Below are 19,418 nucleotides of genomic sequence, written 5' to 3'. Positions count from 1 at the left end.
GGTTTCCCCCAAACTGCTGGGGCTGCGAGGGAGAAATGCCCCTGCCTTCCTCATCCCTGCCTTCCTCATCCCTGCCTGCATCCCTGCCTGCGCGCTGTGCGGTTTCGCGGTGCGGGAGGCGGGTGCGGTGGCTGCTGGATGTCATCCTCCTCCTCCTCCTCTTCCTGTTACTGGGTGCGGGGGGAAGGTGGCAGCCACCCAGAGCTGGCACCTGAGGCTCCCTGGGGAGCAGGGAACAGCTCTGGGGCTCGGAGGTCTCCAGGAGGGGAACGTGATGGGATGGCGGGATGGACATATCCAAGGGAGCGTGGGAGCGTTGCCCATGGGGGTCTGCGTGTGGTCACCCCATCGTCCCCTCCATGCGCCGGGGTGCAGCTGGTGCTGCCCAGAAGAGCCTCTGCCACCCGTCACCCTGCGCCTGGTGTGGAGAGACCCATCACTGTGTTCTGGTGCACCACGGTGAAAACGAGAGAGATCGGGGAGGCGAAATAACAGCGGAAAGAGAACAAAAGACGCGCTCCGTCTGGTTTCCATTGGGGTTAGATTCTAAGGATCCATCAGAGAGGAACCTCTTGCTTTTGTGCCCGTAGGATGCCGGGGGCGTTATCCATTCTGCACAGCGCGGTGGTGCCCGGCTTAACCACGGCTCTCGGCCACCTTACGTAACGTTAATAATTTCTTAATCTTGTTTTTTTTTTCTTCTTTTCCCCTTGCAGGCAAAGCAGATGAAGCGAATTTATCCTGAGTCAGAAGCGGAGTGTTTTCAGAGGGGGTCAGATCAGCCCCTGTGGGTTGACGCAGGTTTCCCATGGGAAGAGCCGGTGGAGCCGATGCGGTGACGTCCCCCTGAGATGGGGACACTGTCCGGGTCAGTAACCCGGCTGTGGGCTGGGCTGTGCTAGGTGGGGACCCCCTTCTGTCCATGGGGACCCTCTTCTGTCCGTAGGAACCCCCATGTCGGGAAAAGCCCCTAAGGACAAGGAAAGTTAGGCCTTCCTAAAGCAGTGCTCTACGTTAAATACGTGTTTCACTATAGGAACACTGGAAGACTAAAAAAAAGTAAATAACTAAGCCCTGAGAAAGACGTGATTTTAAAACATTTACAGTTAAATTAGTGCCAAGGATGTCTGTTTACACCCCAGCAAAATACCCAATTTTATCCAAAGGTATAAAATCCAGTGGAGAGCGCGGCCGGGGTTGCAGGGAGCGCCTCCGCTCCTCACGTCCTTTTTCTTTGGGCTGAAAAACCTCTATTGTGGCTGATTTTTACGCTGTGCCCTCGCACCGCTGCGTTTCCCAGCCGGCCCCGTGTAGCTCGGCTCGCCCTGATTTTGCCATTTTTAGGGCTAAAGTCTGAAGGAAGCTGTAACCCTCGATTAGGGATCTCTTTGGAAAACTTTCCGCTGTTGGGAGCGATTGTTTGGGGTGAGGGAAACGCGCTGCTCTGCGTGGTCCTCCCTGCCAAACTTGCAGCTAGAGCAAAGCCTTACAGCAATAAATCCCCAAAATGAAAGGTTTACGATGGAAATGCTGACAAGCCCTTAACTAACGCATTACAAATGGCAGTGGTACAATTCAGTAGCTATAAGCTAAATTAGCGGCAGCACGGGCAGCCTTCGAGGATTGCCGGAGCGAGCCGGCCTTGTCTCCGTGAAGACTTTTCTGGGTCGAACTTGCGCGCAGGTGCAAAATGCGGGATGCCGCTTTGGTTTTTCGTGAAGTTTTTTGGACGACAGTTGGAAGAACATCCATCAGGTGAGAACAGGAGCTTGGTCGTTTTAAGGCAGTTTTTTTCCTACAGAGGATGGAGTCCTTGTTTTCTGCAGTTTCCCAGAGCGCTGGCCGCATCCCAGGTGCTCCGGGATGTCCCCATCGCATGCATGGGCTGGAACACCTGCCCAACAAAAGTACATTTTAATCATTTTTTGGTGCTTTCCCTATTCCCCACCCTCCCTGAAGGTGTGCGGGGATCTGGGATCCTGCTGCTTTCCTCAGAATTGGGGCACCCTGGTTCAGCGCCCTGCTGATGCCGAGGGGAATTTTCACCTGGCTCGAAGGAGCCGAGGCCGAGCCGGGGATCTGCCGAGGCTTGTCCGGTGCCGTGCGCTGCGCAGTGGCTCGCCTGTGCGGGGATGGAGGGGGTGTGAGGTTCGGCCGGGCGGGTGAGTCTCGGCAGGCTGCTGTGGGACCGGGCTGGGGGGAGCGAGAGCCAGCGCTGTGTCCCCAGGGGTGCTCTGGTGGCGGGGGAATGAGGGATGCAGCCTTCCCCGGTGCCCGCGGGATGCCCTGAGCCGTCGGTGAGTGACCCGGTATCAGTACGAGTGGGCTTCCACGGATGGTGCATCGCGGTTACCATCGGCGTTGAGCCAAGTGGTACCAAGACTTTATTATCTTTATTGTTCACCATTGCTCCAGCACACTGCCTGGCCTTCAAGCTCAGTATTTAGTTTTCCCTGGGCAGATCTTTTTACTTTTAAAGTCTAAATTCTGCAGGGAAGGTGACCAGCTCTCCTTTGCCCAAGGTAGGAATCACCCCGCTCCACTCCGGTGAGAGGCTCCAGTCCCATCTCTGCTGTCCAGACCCTCTCCTCCTGCTGTCAGCAGCATAAAAAGGATGTTTTATCTTCTAAGGACTTATTAAGTCATTTTTTTTTAACATGGTGAGAGTTGCTGGTTTTGTTTACAGTAAAACACTTGCGATTTGCCGTGCGGCAATTAGTCCAGGAGAGCAGATGCTGAAGCAGAACAGAAAAATCGGGTCTTGAATGGTTCCGTACCTAAAGGCTGCGGTGCCCGCAGGGACCGGCGGGGGGTCTTGTGCGGGCCTGGGTCTCCCAATGCATAGAATGAAATTCTCTGGGAACAGCACTTTAATCATTTTGTGTCAAAAAGCGGTGCCATGTCGTGTGCATCCCTGCGCAATGGCTTTTCAAGGACTGAATTCCCAAATTATGGGTGGCCGTGAAATACAGCGGCAATTGCAAAGTGCCTGGGGAGAGAGCAGCTGGGAGGGAAGGGGGTTCCTGCTGGGGGGGAACCCATGGGGCTGAACCCAGAGGTCTGATTCCTACATCTGGGTCTGGCCATAACTTTTTCTCTAGTACTGACTCCGTACAGTCGTTTGAATTTTATACGTGTTACGGTTTGTTTTTTCCTCCTTCCAGCTTATGCTCCTTCATTGCTAAGAAACGAAATTGCTGCAGAGAAATTGGACAAACCCGCCGTGGTTTCAGGGCGCTCCTGAAAAAAAATCTCCTCCCCGCGTTTGTAAACAAGAGGTTTGCGCCGAAATATGTATTTCTTCTAGACGCGACTTCGTTTCCAGCGTTCGCTTTGATCGGGGCCGCTTGGAAGGCGAGCCCTGCCTTGTGCTGGGTTTGTCCAGCAAAAATACAATCGGAGGCTTCGGTTTCAGTGTTTGTGCGAACGATCGCCGGTGGATCATCTAGAGGCCAAAAACGAATCCCGGCGCCCTGGCCACAAACACCCGCGAGCTGGAGGGGCGCAGCTTCGCAGAGCCCCCTCCCGCCTCGCTGTTGCGTGGGCGCTGGCAGCGTTTCTTTATACAGTTCAATTTCTTACGCCTCGGTGGGGAGGGCTGGGTTTTCCCCCGGTTCTTATCCCTTCACTAAGAATTCTTTAGAAAACGCAGATGCTGGTCCTGTGTGGTTTGCAACAGTTCTGAGCATAGATGGTGTGAAACAAGCAAAACTGGTGTCCAAAGCACCTCTGGTCCCTCCTTGTACACCCCTGAACACTGAGACCAGGTTTTTGGGCTCGAATCACAGTTTTCCCAGCGTGTCACGCGGTGGGAAGGTGCCGTAGCGATTGCTCTGAAGCTGTTGTGTATTTTGGATGACAACCCTGCGCAGGGACGGACAGAAGTCACGGTGCCTGGGAAGCGGGATCTTCCAAAAACAATACGCTTTGCCAACAAAGGGCTCGAGAGGAGCTGGGGGAGCCGACTTCCACGGGGCAGGAGGTGGGACGGGCTCCAGCAGGACCTCTGCAGAAGCACCCAGTGGCTATTTCGGTTTCCTCTGCTTCCAGTTCGTGTTTTTGTTGGATTATGCTGCTTCCAGCCATCGCCTCCCTCCACGGGAATGGGAGCTGTGGAGAAGGAAGGATGTTGTAGGGCAAGTGTCGCGAGGGTTTGGCTTGGTCTGTCCTGTGAGAGAGCGTAACGATGGCTTTTAGAGACAACAGGCAAGATGATGATATTTTCAAGGGTGATCGTATCCCTCGGACATGAAATTTCCCATCCTTTTTTAGCTGAGGGCAGCCCCCATAGAGCAGAGGAGGCTGCATGTGGACAGGCGAATTCCAGTCATTTCCCTAACGCTCCCGAGGTACGGTGGCCTCCCACTACCAAGCTGGAAATGAAAAACAGTAGGAATAAGCCCGCTAAAGGCTCTGCCTGCTGCGGGGCTGGCGGCCGAGGCAGGGCTGTCTGCTGCAGAAGATGAAGAAGAAACTGTAGGAAGTTCTCCAAGACAAGAGGGACCAGCTGGAAAAAGGGATGCTCCCGAGGGGACGTCTGGGGAAGGAGCTTGAAGAAAAGCCAAGGCAAAGGCTGGGTGCAGATGCTGGGGAGGAGAACGCGGCTTGACGAGAGAGGAGGTGAGAAACAATGAGCCGTCCTGAGCACGAGCCGCTTCTGGGAGCAGAGACCATCTGCTCCTCGCCGGCCTGAATGGTGCTGAGCGATATCCTGCATTCCTTTGTTCCCCGCTTTAGAGGGAATTGCAGGCTGCCAGCATTTAAAGCCAAGCGCAGTTCCTGCGAGCTCAGCCAGGGCTTACCTTTTGTCTGAATTTCCTCCGTCTCCTTCTCCTCGAGCGTTTTCTCTTGCAGCCATTAGCTCGCAGCACGTTTTTCCACCTCGGATCTTGAGTAGGTGGATGGATGAAAAGCCCAGGAGGACGTTGCCGTCGGCAGAAGTTAAACAAACTGCGCTGCCCCGGTGCCCTTGGTAAAGTCTCTCTTTGTGGCTTTTGCCAGATAGCTGAGGAATGCGGAGAGGAGAAAACGACCCAAGAAGTACACGCAGCTCATAAAAGTGGCAGAGGCCAATAAATAAAAACTGCTGTCAACTTCGTAACCTAAGTAATAATAAGGTCTTAGAGCCGTAAACCCGGCCAGATAATAATAATGGGTTGAGCGTGCTCCTCCAGGAGGGGCGAGGGCGATGCGTGTGTCTGCTAACCTAAAGAGAGAGAGGTGGAGGGCGAGAGCCATGGCAGGCAAGAGCCGGATAGGATTATTTATAATTTTTTTTAATATGAGGTTAATGCACAGATGAACTAAAGCAGCCTCCTACCTCTGGAAATCGTTTTCTTGGGGAAAAGGTGTGTTTATACAGTGTATCTTACATTGCCTGTCCCTCCTCCTGAGACTTGCAGCCAGCAGAGGATGGCAGGCGCACTCCTGGGGCTTTTGTCTTTTGTAAAAAAGCCTGAAATTTTACCAGACACATTTTTCCACGGTCACTTTTTTTGCCGTGTTGCTGTGCGGAGATGTCCATGCTGGAGACATGCCCTGCCTGCCGAAAGCCCCCGTCAGAGGTCCCGCTCCTCGGTCACGCGTTGGGGTTGGCGTGGGGGAGGCAGAGCTGAGCGTTGTGGTGGCTGGTTTTGATACTACAAATATTTTTTTTTCCTTTTTCCCTGTTTGAATTTCCTCCTGTCTGCACTCTGTGTGTGTATATGCATGTATATAATAGGTTCTCTGCTTGCTTCGGTGAAGTAATGGACCAAAATGCATCCTTCAGGCATCTTGTGAGCGCTCAGTTCCATCTTCAGTCCCAGCGCTTTTGTGCAGTGCAGGGTTTGCAGGGCTCCGGGCCCTTCCCTCCCGTGTCCGTCCCCAGCCCGATGCTGTGCCACGGGCTCCGTGCTCACAGCCCTGCCACCGCTCCGCTCCGCTGGGCGGGGAGCTGGGGGGTTAAACATCTTTTGGGGTCATATCCATCACCTTCGGTCTCCGTGGGGGTCAGATTTGCGGGTCACTCGCCAGGCGTCATTTGCATGCCCGGCGGCGTGGGTTGGCTTCATCCCAAAGGTGGGAGCAACAAAGTAAATTCAGACTCCTTGAAATTCTGCCCATCCACCAATTCCCGAGCCCTTTCCTAAGGCTGAGTAAAGCACCGCACCGGGAGCTGAGGGAGCGTTTGAACTCGTGGAACCATTTGGGTTGGAAAAGACCGTTAAGGTCATCGAATGACCCCTTCAAGGTTCCTCTAAATCAGGGCGCCTTTAAGCTGCGTTAAATAGACGCCCGCCAGCCAGGCTCCGCTTGGGGGGGATTCTCCCCGCTGCCCAGGCGGGACTGGGGACAGGACCCCGATGTGCCAGGAGCCACCAGCCCCGTGGCATGGCTCGGTGGCAGCCGCCGGGTTGCTGTTGGCTGGCTGGAGGTGTAGGCACAACCTTTGGTCCGGCGGGTGGCAGTCCCCGCGAGTCACCTGCCCCGCGTCCCTCGCTGCCTGGCTTACGTAGGCATTTAGGGTGGGTTTTTTTTCACCTTGTGGCACTTCTCTGTACTTTGGACTTTGTTTCTCGCTGGTTTTCCCTGACTTCTTCATTCCACTAATTTTTTTTTATCAGCAAAAATGAGTCGCAGGCTCATTCAAGGACATTGTTAAGGGTTCAACCGTAAATGTCTCCTTGCTCTGGACCCCCGCTGGATGCAGAGCCGTGCCTGCAGGTGTTCCTGCACTGGGATGTTCCGCAGGAGCGGGGCCGCAGCGGGGTCCCTGTCCCACAGGCAGCTGAGCATCCTGGGGGGGTCCGAGGGCTTCCCTTTGCTGCCAGACTGGAGCTGCCTCCGAGCTCTGCGGGCTGGGGATGGTCTCTGTCGCTGGGGGTGTACAACCAGCACCATGTCAGTGTTTTTGTCGAGGTGCTTTATTAAACCTTTTTATTATGTTTATGTAGCTCCCAGGGCAATGCGATCCGGAGTTAATTACTGGTTTTCTTTGTGAATGCATCTGAAGAGCCTGCGGTAGTCTTTTGCCCTCCTGTTTGACGTGATACAAATTTGGATGGCTCAGGGTAAACATCGGTGTCTGGGGGGCGGGGGGGGACTCGGGCACTGGAGGCGAGGCCATGAGCCCCGTGTTGCTTTGGGGGGCTTCCCCACTGCGCGGCGGCTCCGTCGGCAGAAGCCCTGCCTCGGATGTGGGCACACAATGATTTTGTGGGTATGGATGCAATTCTACACGGCGTCCTGACCCGCCTGGGATGTGGTGGGACACCGCCTGGAAACTCCTGCTCGGGGGGGAAGAAGGGGAGGAGAAGCCCAGAAGCTGATGCCTTACAGCAGCCAGGGAGAAGGAGGAGGAGGAGGAGGAATCCACTGCAGAAGTGTTCTCAAACATGGTTGAATGAGGTTGAGCCGCTCCAAAAGTGAGATTCTGAGAAAAGCAGTGCTAAATAAGGACGGGTAGCGGCCTCTGAAGGGATATTTTTATTGGGCCGGCAGCAGGAAGCGTAATTTTCTTTAGATGACACGTGTATCTAGAGTGCGCTGTAATACGAAGGCGGCCGGCACGGCGCTTTTTTAGAATGGGAAATTATATTTCATAATCCGTACAGCAAAATTCACTGGGAAGGGAACGCGGCTGGTGGTGGGCAAGTGTTTGGTGGCCGCTGGACCGGGGGATGCTGCCGGGGTGGTGTCGACGGACAATACCTGTTGTCTGCCATGTCCCCACCAGCGATGGCACGTTTGCCCCCTCTGAACTCTGCTGATTTAAAATAAGCGGTTTGGGTTTTTTTTTTTTTTCCATGAGGACTAGGTGTCATTCATGGCCAGAATGAATACGTGTTTGTACTGACGTGGCTGTAATTACAGTATTCTATACGTATCGCGTGCAATGTATATATTATCCTCGTACCCTTGGCACTGCAGCTGTTAAGTGTCTCTTGATGCTTCAGTTAGGAAAGTTGGGTTTTGCGGAGGTTTCTAACTTCCCGTAGAAGTCTATTCTGGGCTGAAACTCTCCGTGCCAAGTCTTGGGCCAAGATTGAAATTTCTTTTCATGAAATTTTATTTTGAGGCGGTTTGAATGTCGTGGATAAAGGCATGGGGTAAAATTTGTGTCTCGCCGTAGGCAAATCCGGCTCCTAAAGAACTTGCGTTCTGCATAACCATTTATGAAGGGGCGAAATGCTGCGATTCCCGACAGCGGGTTTAACCCCTTTTCTTTCCACGCCGGTATAAAATGCGCTTGGTGTGTGTTCGTGCTTGGTTATCGCGCCCTGCCTCTGCCCGTCGGGGGAGTTTTGGGTGGCAAAGGCTTTGGCGGTGGCGGAGCAGCCTTCGCCGCCGGGTGCAGCTGCAGACTTTGAGCAGTTAATGCTGAGGGAAGTTGTTGGGTTTCGCACGGTTTATTTTAGTCTCCTTCCAGCTCCCAGAAGGAGACGGGCCTCTGAATCAGGTGCTCTGAATTGCTTTCAAAGGGCTGCCCTGACAGAGAATCTGGGCTCTAGTGTTAGATGATGCAAATGCGTCATCTATATACAGGTTTATTGATGCAAACATATAATTTCCGATAAATGTGGAGTATATCTCCTCTTTAAAGCCTGTTCTGTCTTATTACAAGCTCCAGAGGGCGGAGTAATTGCTTACAGACAGAGCTACCTGCTTTCTGAGAACGACTTTAACTGTTGGTGGCAACTTGTCTGATTAATTAAACCTAAAAAAATTCCAGGCAACCTGTTTGTTTTTTTTAAAAAAAAAAAAGCTTTAGTTATTTTTGGTCTGTGTGAAGCCAGCGGAGGTGAGGTGAGCTGGGGAGCAGGGATGGTTTCCGCTTGGTCCGTGCGGTGCCAGGCGCCCCCGATGCTGCTCACGAGGGACGGTGCCGGTCCTGCCGCGCAGCCGGACGGGACTCACCGGGATGGATAGAATCATAGAATGGGTTGGGCTGGAAGGGACCTCTGAAGCCCATCTAGTCCAACCCCCTGCAGTCAGCAGGGACATCTGCAACTCGATCAGGTTGCTCAGAGCCTCATCCAGCCTTGAATGTCTCCAGGGACGGGGCCTCCACCCCCTCTCTGGGCAACCTGGGCCAGTGTCTCACCACCCTCAGTGGAAAGAGCTTCCTCCTAATGTCTGATCTAAACCTGCCCTGCTCCAGTTTAAACCGTTGTCCCTCGTCCTATGGCTCCATGCCCTTGCAAACAGCCCCTCCCCAGCTTTCCTGGAGCCCCTTTAGGGACTGGAAGGGGCTGGAAGGTCTCCCCGGAGCCTTCTCTTCTCCAGGCTGAACCCCCCCAGCTCTCTCAGCCTGTCCCCACAGCAGAGGGGCTCCAGCCCTCCCGGCATCTCTGTGGCCTCCTCTGGCCCCGCTCCAGCAGGTCCGTGTCCTTCTTGTGCTGAGGGCTCCAGAGCTGGATGCAGTACTGCAGGGGGGGTCTCCCCCGAGCAGAGCAGAGGGGGAGAATGCCCTCTCCGGATCTGCTGGCCACGCTTCTTTGGATGCAGCTTTGGGCTGAGGGACTCTCCGCATCCCACCGGAGCTCTGCAGCCACAGTGGCACATGCAGAATGGCGCTTCTTCCCTGCCAGACTGCGGATGGCCATGTCTTCCACTTTCTTTTGGAAGGATGTCCTTGCAGAAGGATTTCTTTGAAAAGGAAAGTTGTGCGCAGGCGCTCACCTAAGGAATGCAGTGAACAGGATATTATGGAAACAGCAGTTCCATGCACGGCAGTGGTAACGCACTAACCCATCGTGTTTCAGAAAGGAAATGGGATTAACTGAATTTCCTTTCTTCAAGTAGGCAGTGACTCAGCCTTTCATGTAAAAAGAAAAAAAAAAAAAGAAACGTGGGCATTAAAATCGCAAAGGACCATTTCCAAATCGTTGGATAGCATCCCTGCTCATCCTGCAAACCCCGCCGCGCCTCGGTGTGGAAGGGAGCGAGGGGGAGATGCCCCCGGCAGGGCAGGCTCTATTTCTTGCAACCCAATACGGGAGGTTGTGCCCATCCTTCCCCATGCTGGGCTGACAGGGCAGAGCAAGTTCAGCATCGAGATAACAAATAAATGGCCAGAGCTGCCACATTGTCCTTGAATTTCAGTCTTGAATTTCAGGGCCCTTCTCTCCCCTGTGGCGTTCACGCTGCGGCACAGAGCGCGCCTGCTCCGGTTGCTCCTCAGGGGCAGCAGAGGGTTTGCAAAGAGCCCGGGAACGCCGGAATGACTTTGTCCAGCGATGCAGAAGCTTCAGGTGAGACAAGCAGCTGCTCTTTCACTGCTGCGCTTTTCATCAAAGCTTTGCAGAGTCCTTTGAGAACTGGAAGACCGCTGCATAAACTGCTCAGATTCAAACGCGGATAAAACCAAGTCATTCTACGTTTTCCTTTGGATTTCCCATCTGCGTTATTAACTGACCGGAGTCCCCCTCCTGTCCCGTTTCGTGTGAGCGTTTAGATGCATTTTCCTCCGGCACACGGCTGGCCCGGGCGCTGGCGGTGCCTCCTCGGCTCAGACGCTCTCCCAGCCCCGCACACGTCGCTGCCGCAGGGGACGTTGCGCGGCCACAACCTCCGGGCTCCTTACGCCGAGAGTCCTCGGCACGCTCGTCCTTCCACATCTAAGAGCACCTTTGCTTTCCAGAAAGCGGAAATAAAAAAAAAAAAGAAATGGCATTTATAGTGTAAATCATAGATGTTCTCGGGCAGGGTGTTCTCACCCTACTCCTCCTGCATCCAAATGGGTGGCTCAGCTCCTCGGAGGTCACGATTGTCTCCAAGCCGAGTGCCAGCGCCAGGTTTTCCGCCCCCTGCCCGCAGCCTGCGTTCTCCCTGCCGAGGGTCTGCATTCAAGGACCGCTCCTGTCTTTTCCCGAGGGATTGTTATCAGAGACCGTGCTGGGCAGAGCCAAATTACAGAGGAAAATCCCAGTTCCTCATTGTGTCCCGCTTCTCTTTGGAGGCGGCGTTTCCCGAGCTCCCAGCGCTTCAGCGGAGCGCGGGCAGGGAGAACAAAAGCCCAGTAAAACGGGCTTGTGCCTTTTCTCAGAGCAGCCCTGCGGAAAAGGGCCTGGGGGCGCTGGTGGATGAAAAACCGGGCATGAGCCAACAGTGTGCGCTCGCAGCCCAGAAGGCCAATGGCATCCTGGGCTGCATCCAAAGAAGCGTGGCCAGCAGATCCGGAGAGGGCATTCTCCCCCTCTGCTCCGCTCTGGGGAGACCCCCCCTGCAGTACTGCATCCAGCCCTGGAGCCCTCAGCACAAGAGGGACACGGAGCTGTTGGAGTGGGGCCAGAGGAAGCCACAGAGATGCCGGGAGGGCTGGAGCCCCTCTGCTGTGGGGACAGGCTGAGAGAGCTGGGGGGGTTCAGCCTGGAGAAGAGAAGGCTCCGGGGAGACCTTCCAGCCCCTTCCAGTCCCTAAAGGGGCTCCAGGAAAGCTGGGGAGGGGCTGTTTGCAAGGGCATGGAGCCATAGGACGAGGGACAACGGTTTAAACTGGAGCAGGGCAGGTTTAGATCAGACATTAGGAGGAAGCTCTTTCCACTGAGGGTGGTGAGACACTGGCCCAGGTTGCCCAGAGAGGTGCTGTGCCGCTACCTGGGTGCAGTCGCTTAGACCTTTATTCCAGTTAAACAGATGAAGTTGCTTTCTTTCTCTTTCAAGATTTTTGCTCAGAAGTGGAAGTTGGAGAGGTTTCGGGTGCCCGCTGCTGGCGGTAGCAGTGCCCATCCCCACCTCAGATGCAGGCTCCTTCTGGCCTCGAACAAATGAAATCACCCTTGGCTTTCTCTGTCTCTGCATGGAGAGTGTGTTTAGGGCACTCGAGTGTACAGGGTGCTGTAAAAATTAATTAGGTAATGGTTTTAGTGTGCTTTGAAGATGGAAAGCATTGCAGTCCTTCAGGTGATGATTACCCTCCGGAGGCTCTCTCCCCGTTCTGGGGGTGGGTTTGACTCTGGGGCTGATGCTGCCGCGTGTGGCCGGTGCCTCCGTGGCCGCAGCAGCCCCCAGTTCGGCGGGTGTCTCACCCACCTGACCGCACGCCCTGTCCTGGGTGATGGCATCTCCCCGTATGACATACCTCAGGGGTCTGGAGCACCCACGTGAGACACCGCGTCCATCCTTTGCGCAAACCATTCGCTTTTCCTCGCCGTGAGCTGCCCCAAGGGGGGTTCTCGCTGCAGCCCCCGACCTCTGAGCTGCCCTGGAAGGACCGGGCTCGAGGCGAGAACCCGCTTACGGAGGGTGAAATACCCTGGAGGTTGTTTAAAATAGAACCCTGAACTCCAAGGAGTTCAAAACTTGGCAGGTAGCACATGAACAGGAGTGGTTAAAACTTTTGAAAGTATAAACAGAGACCACAACAAACATCAAAGTGACCAGAAGAATTCAGCCCCAGACGGGCTTCTATTCTATTTAATGCTGGATGGATGAAGATAAGAAGTTTTGGGTTTTTTTTATTGAAGCTGAAGTTATGCCATTGTGTTTACTCAGTATTCATTAGGCAAAACTAAGGGGCATTATTTAATTAGAGTACTTTTATCTTTGTTAAGGTGGAAACTAATGAAAAAAATAGTTTCCAGTTAAAGCAAGCCTTTTTTTTCTTTTTTTTTTCCTCTGAAGGAAATGCTAGCGTAAAGCTTGGGTGGGATTCGATCGTTTGCTGGATGTGAGGCATCTGAAGGAGCCTGGGCCCACCGCTGCTGGCTGCACCGCTCTCGGGGGGCACCTGGTGGAAACAATCCCCTCCCCAAAACCTGCCCCCGCAGCCTCGCCGTGCTGGCCCAGGGGGGGTTCTGCAGCGACGGGTGCGCTGTGCCCAACGAGAGCCCTGGCGCTGGGGCCGGGGCTCGGCCCCGGGGTATTTCCCATCGTCGCCGCAGGTGAAGGGGTGAACGCAGAGGCTTCTGCGTGGCCGTGAGAACTGCGCGTGCAAACCCCGCTTTCCACGTAATGTTGTGCTCCGAGCCCCTTTTTCCGGCTGCTGACGCAGTCTCCTGACCTCAGTTTTCCAGGTGAAAGTGTTGAGTCCGTACAGCGGTCACAGAGCCGCGCATCAGCTCCTGCACGAACCCGACTGGGGTGGGGAACGTCACACACTGCTCCCCCCAGCCCACCCCGCTCCCCACGGTTAGCCCAGGGCTTCCAGGAGCCGTGCGGTTCCTTCCCGTGTCTCCGCAGCAGGACTCGGGATGCTCGGCGGCACCCCTGGGTTTCATCCTCAGCCCAGCTCTTTCCCAGCAGCTGGCGGGAGCGGGGGGACGTCGAGAAACACGAGCACGTCAGATTGCGCTGGGGGCAATGAAGATCTCGGTGATTTCGATCACATCCCACTTGTCAGGAAAAGGCTGGGCACCAGACTAAGGCAAAGGGCCTGTCCGGAGGGGACGGGAACACTCGCCAGAGGGGGAATAACTTGGTGGGAAACATCAGGCAGCGTCGAACCACGGAGGAAGGGACCCAAGACACGTAAATGACGGGAAACCAGCGTTTGTATTCAAGGCAGCATTTTCAACACTTTAATTATATTTTGGGTAATGCAATAAAGCAGTGGCGACCTTCTGGGTGCAGGCGGGAACCAGCGGCTCTGCGTGTATCCAGGCGGCTCCCGCTTCCAACCCTTTTCCTCTGCTCCCCAGAGAGGCCATGATGGGAGGGGGGTGGGAAGGGGGGGTGTCCTGGGGAGTCGGAGGGGGCACCGGGAACAAGGGGTACCCAGGAGTGGGGAGGATCCTAGGGAGTGGGGGGGTCCCCGGCAGTGGGGAGGGTCTCGGGACTGGGGGGTCCCTGGGAATGGGGGGTCCATGGGAGTTGGGGAGTGTCCCATGGGAGTTGGGGGGTGTCCCCAGGAGTGTGGGGTCTCTAGAAATGGGGTGTCCCTGGGAATGGGGGGTGTCCTCGGGAGGTTGCGGGGGGGGGCGGCTTGGGATGCTGAGTCCCTGGGAATGGTGGGTCCCCGGGACTGGGGGGTCCTAGGAGTGGGGGGTTGTCCTTGGGTTGAGGGGTCCCTGAGAATGATGGGTCCCTGAGAATGGGGGTTCCTCGGGAGTAGAGGGGCTCCACGGGAGTGGGGTGTCCCTGGGAATGGGGGAGTTCTTGGGAATGGGAGGCCCTCGGGAATGGGGGGTCCCCGGGAGTGGAGGGAATCCACGGGAGTGGGGGGGCCCTGCGAATGGGGGGGGTTCTCGGGCATGGGAGGCCCTCGGGAATAGGGGGTCTTTAGGAATGGGGGGGGTTCTCGGGAGCGGGGGGTCCCCGTGAGTGGGTGGTCCCCGGCGCTGCGGCCCCGCCCAGTCACGGCGGTGATGAGCGCGGGGGGGGGGGCAGCCCCGCTCCGCCCCGCCCTGGGGGGGGCAGCGGCAGCGCAGCCCGGCCCCGCGTCCCCCGTCTCCCGTCCAGCGTCCCCCGGCGCCGCGTCCGCGCCGAGCCCAGCGGGGCCGGTGAGTGCGGGGCCGGTGAGTGAGTGCGGGGCCGGGGGGGCCGGGCTGGGCTGCGCTGCTGTAGGGGGGGGAATGTGCCTTGTGTGTCCGCCCCCCCCCGCCCGAGGTGTGTAAAACGGGAAGGGGAAGAAAAAAGGGAGAGGAAGAGGAGGAGTTTTGCTGTACCTGGCGGTGCGCGTCATGACTCTGGAGTTATTTCTGTGCGGATTTATTGGGGTTTCGCGGCCGGGCGGAAAAATGGTGAGAAGCCGATATTTGAGGGGTTTGGGGGGGGGGGGGCGGGAGAAAAGGGAGGAATGGAAAACCGAAGGGGTGTCAGGGGTGTCCATTGCCCCCCCCCGTCCTCTCCGCGCCCCCCCCGCGCCTGCATTTAAGGGTCCCCGGGGAGCGATGGGGAGGGATGCGGGGGGATGCCGATGCGGGGGGAGCAGGGATGCCGGAGGAGTGCGGGGATGCGGAGGGTTTCGGGATGCCGGGCGGTGGGGGGAGAGCGGGAATGCGGGATGCGGGGGGGAAGCGGGATGCGGGCGATGGCGCGGGATGCGGGGGCTGTGCGGGAAAGCCCGGCCCGGCCCGGCTGGGCGATCCTTCCTTATCCTGCGGTGAAATAAGGACGGGCGAGGAGGGAGGCGGTCTGCAGTGGGTGCTGGCAGCGTCCCCCGGGGTCAGATAAGGAGGAGAAATCAGCCCGTTTTCAAAAATGCATAAATAAAGCATTTGGCTTAAGTAGTTTAAGACCAGTAAAAAGCACATCAGAGTTTTTCGTAAGTGTCGTTTAGGCTATCGGCGTCTTGCAGCAGGATCAATAATCGCATTTTCTTATCTCTCTGCAGGTGTTGGGGTTTTTCTCCCTCAAGCCGCAGCTTGTTTGGCTGAGGCTCGCCCCCCCCTGCTTTTCTTTAGGGCTTTTTTTTTTAGCTTAAAACCCAAGGGAGACGTGACGTGCTGCGCTAAGGCACATGAAGTGACCCTTGAAGACCAGTGTCGGGTTGTGGTCTGGGGCCTCCCTCAGTATCACCTGATTTTTATTTCCCCCCTGTAAGCAGCACTGGCATCTCCAACGTGGAATTAAATACAAACCCAGCAATTTCCTTGAGATGGCTTTGATGGAGATGCCCACAAGGGTTTCAGCTGCTTCTCCTGTCGGTGCAAGATCATAAAGAAGGGGCCGAATTGTGGGGGGCTTTCACAGATTAAGAGTATTCTCAAATAAATGTCTTGGCAGCTTCTTTTTCTGTTCAGCCTACGAGTTCATTTTCCTTATCTAGAGTTTACAGGAAGGTTTGGGTTGGGTTTTTTTGCCCAGATCTGTTTTTCTTTGTTTTCACCATTCAAGTGATACTTCTTCAGTGTTCTTAATTGCGTGTTGTGTAGCTTCATCAGCTTGTGTAGTGATGGCAGGTGTGATATCAAGAAATGAATTAACATTCCCAAAATGACCCCTCCTCCAACCTTGGTGATGCGAATTGAAGCATGGAAGTGTTCCAGCGAAGACGTGGAAGTATTAGTGTTTGGGCTTTTTGATAACCGGGTAGAAAATAATTAAAGAAAAAGTAACTGGCATTAGTGATTGAGTCTGATTAAATCAGCTTTGCCAATCTTCTGGGTTTCCATTAGAGGAATGTGACGGAGGGAAGGGGTTGCTGTTTGAGAGCGGTCGTGCGGAATTCCACAGGGACCTCGGTGGAGCGTCTCCTCTTGTAAAGGGCTCTTGAAATGTGCTCCTGACAGCAAACGGCGGAGTCCGAGCACTTCACGCGCTGTGAGTGCGGGGGAGAAGCCTGGGGTTTCCCCCCGGCCTGTAAGCAATCGCTGCTGCTGCTCTTGGTTCTTTTTAAAACACTCCGCTGTCGTTTTTGAAGCGGTTCTTGCTTGAAGATATCGAGAGGAGTTATATGCGTTTTTTTCCCCCCGCCATGAGAATTAGTTATTAAGCATTTTGTGGGTTTGCTTTTGTTTTTTAATCAAGGGAAAAAAAAAAATTGTTTATTTTTGGAGTAGCTTCAACGGGCTTTTATGGGAAGCCCTCCAGGCTGTGGGCAGCATCTTCTCCTAAGGCGTCCCCTGCGGTGACGTGCAGCTGTGTCCCCCCACGTGCTGCCTGTGGGGGGGTCCCTGCCCCGGGGGGACCCTGACACCCAGCGAAAGAGGGTGTGAGCGGGAGGTTCGGCTGCTCACGGGTGCTTTTTCCCTCCTCCTGTCCCTCCTACGCCCCGAGAAACGCGGGCTCCGATGGAGCTGGCTCTCTACGAGCACTGTGTATGTTTGAAGTTCTTCGAGCTCGGTGGTGCTGACATCCGAGCAACCTCGTGGGTTTCTTTAGTTAAGTGATGTCTGTACTCCAAAAATAGATTTCCATATTAAAATGCGGCTGGGGAAGGAAGCTGGCGCCACGTGCTGTCTAAGAGATAACGGAGAAACCGGGTCCTGCCGCAGAGCTGCTCCGAATACACAGCCACCAAAGACATCGGTCCGTGTCTTGAATAAGTGTTGGGAGCTGTAAAGCCTGGAGTATGCATACGTTCTCAAAATCCGCCCTCTGTTTTGGCTGGAATGCTGAGAAGTGACTCAGTTGTTCATCTGTGGCATGTGGGCATCGCTGGAGGTGGCCGGAGCTGGAAGGGGTGGTGGCACGTAGACCCGTGCTGGGTCTGGTGCCGTCTCTGCCGAGCAGCTCCCGATTATAACGATGGTATTTCAACTTCACAGGTGAGGAGAGGGAGAGAGATGGAGGTCGAGCTGTGACTCCGGACCTTAGGCAGCAAGGCGGTGGCAAAAGTGGGAATAAAACCCTGGTGGTTCGCCAGCCTGCCGTCCCTCAGCAGGTACGTCCTGGGGGAACGGGATGCTGCCTCCTGGAAGAGCTTTTTAAATTTTTTTTTCAAAAAAAATGCTCAGCACCACTGTGGTGAAAAGGTAAATTGGGAAAATTAGTAGTATTGGACCCGCTCCAGAGTGGAAAGGGGTTACTTAAGGTAAATTGAGCAGTTTGCTGGGGGTGAGATGGCTCTTGGTTTGGGATGCGTGGCTCCGGCTGGCTGCCCTGGGCTCCTGCAGTGGGCTCGGGGATTCTGCTGGGGCATAAATGCTTTGGTTTGCGATTTATACGTCATTTGTATGAGAATAAGCCCAGGTTAGCCCCGAGTCGTGTGAGCTCGCGTGGGGCTGGTCCTGCCTTTGGGTGGGGGGTTGCTCAGGTGACATCCCGGGGATCGCCCGGCCACCGGCCCCCGCTCTCCTTGGAAATGAGCGCTGCCAGGTTCTTCATGTAACCGGCATCTGGCGTATGTACCGGAGGGCAGTAAAAGTCGGCAAAATTGAGTATGAAAAAATCTATATGAAAATATGAAAACATGAGATACTGAATGCTGTAACTGCCTGGCTTCTGCTCTTTAAATTATTTTGTAATTTCACACCGGTTTGTTTTTGTTGTTTGTTTTGTGGTGTTGTTTTGGTTTTGTTTTGTTTGGTTTTTTTTTTCTCCGTAAACAAACTAGTCTGGAAAAATGGCACCAGCGACGGCAAGAGAAGCGGGAGTGTGGAGACAGACCCGGGCTCTCTTATTCAAGAACTGTCTCATTAAGTGCAGGACTAAAAAAAGCAGCGTTCAGGTGCGTGGGGTCCTCGTTTCCCGCTGCCTGCGGTCGCTCGGTGCTCCGGCGGCTCCTGACTCGGAGCCAATGCCGGCTTTTATTATAATGGTTCTGAAGCGTCAAGGTCTGCTCTGAATTTCGGGTGGAAATAGGCTTTTTCAGAAGGTATCTTGTCATGCTTTGCTTGAAAACTGTATCTTAATGTGTCCTTGATCCAGAAAATATCCTTGAATTAATGTTGTAGTCGTAGGGCACTTTTAAAACCACTTGCACCCATAACTGAGCGGTGTAGCGGCATTAAACCTCTCCAGAAGATTTTTATCGTTTCTGACGGTTTAGCCCTGCACACAGGTGATGGGTGTGATACTTGAAGATGAATTTTGAGGTGAAGAAGAGATGGCTGCACTGGGTTTTGATGGTTCATAGTTTGCTGCTTTCCAAATAGCATACGTTTGCCGATATTTAAAGCATGTAAATTACCTCTTTGTACCTTAAAACGGCTTCTTAGGTTACCGACACACGCGACTAAAATCCTGCTTCAGTGCCAGAGGAGGATTTGGCATTAAAGCTACTGTTGCCTTGAAAACGTGAAGGGAACTTCACAGTCGTTAATTAAACTCACAGTCCCCCCTTTGAGCTTCGCGTAACTAAGGTCAGCTTTGGGAAATCTCTGTTTCTGGGGCTGCCGGCTGACGTTTTCGTCTTTCTTTGCGCAGGAGGTCCTTTTCCCGCTCTTTTTCTTGTTTTGGCTGATTCTGATGAGCATGATGCATCCGCACAGGAAATACGACGCTGTCGCCAACACCAACCTGGGCACCCTGGACGCCTCCATCCTGGTGAATTTTGTCATCGGCTACACGCCGCCAACCCCCATGGCACGAGAAATCATGAAGAAAGTGGCTTTTGATAACTTCGAAGACGGTATTCAGAACCTGAGTGTTTTGTTTTCCCGAGTACATCTCGCGCTGTGGCTTGTGTTTGAAGAGGGAGATCGCTGTTGCTGCCGCTGAGGAGAAAGGGAAAAAAACAACAAACAAACCACAAAACCCCCCATTTTTTTCCATCGCAGATAGAGAACAGACTGCCAAGGCATTGTTTTTTGTTTGGTTTTTTTTTTTTTTTTTTTTTTTTTTTTTTTTTTGCTCTGTTGGCAAATGTTCTGGCACTGCCATCTCCACGTGGTTCCCGTGCTCCCGTTGCAGCCAACACGTGGGATGGGGCTGCAGGAAAAGTGTTCAGGGGACCCAAATGCAAAGTACAAAAACCCCCGAATGGCTCTAGGGTTAATTAATATTTGTCCTGCGCCATCCTGGGGCGAATTCAGGAGACGCTGCTGTCCTGCAGATACATTAGGTCGCATTTTCTTTCCTGTTGTTACAAGCAAAACAACATTTTTTTTTTTA

General features: G+C 54.4%; 1 protein-coding gene across 4 annotated transcripts in view; it reads left to right on the top strand.

Annotated features, from left to right (window-relative positions):
- The first annotated feature begins 198 nt into the window (after positions 1 to 198).
- ABCA5 (ATP binding cassette subfamily A member 5) overlaps positions 199 to 19,418 on the top strand; it is a 50,308-nt gene continuing 31,088 nt past the window's right edge. The window contains exons 1-4 of one of the 4 annotated variants that reach the window (XM_063351936.1): positions 199 to 1,755; positions 17,132 to 17,247; positions 17,920 to 18,033; positions 18,732 to 18,936. In XM_063351936.1, the coding sequence (XP_063208006.1) occupies positions 1,698 to 1,755; positions 17,132 to 17,247; positions 17,920 to 18,033; positions 18,732 to 18,936 (493 nt within the window). In that variant the 5' untranslated portion in view covers positions 199 to 1,697. Of the gene's footprint in view, positions 1,756 to 14,334; positions 14,423 to 14,487; positions 14,663 to 17,131; positions 17,248 to 17,919; positions 18,034 to 18,731; positions 18,937 to 19,418 lie in introns of those variants that run through there. The other 3 variants (XM_063351934.1, XM_063351933.1, XM_063351935.1) reach the window with 3 other exon arrangements.

The sequence above is a fragment of the Chroicocephalus ridibundus genome, chromosome 14 (assembly GCF_963924245.1).
Source record: "Chroicocephalus ridibundus chromosome 14, bChrRid1.1, whole genome shotgun sequence".
In the NCBI taxonomy this organism is placed as follows: domain Eukaryota; kingdom Metazoa; phylum Chordata; class Aves; order Charadriiformes; family Laridae; genus Chroicocephalus; species Chroicocephalus ridibundus.
Note: the sequence above shows the minus strand (reverse complement) of the source record. Positions and strands in the feature narration are given on the sequence as shown.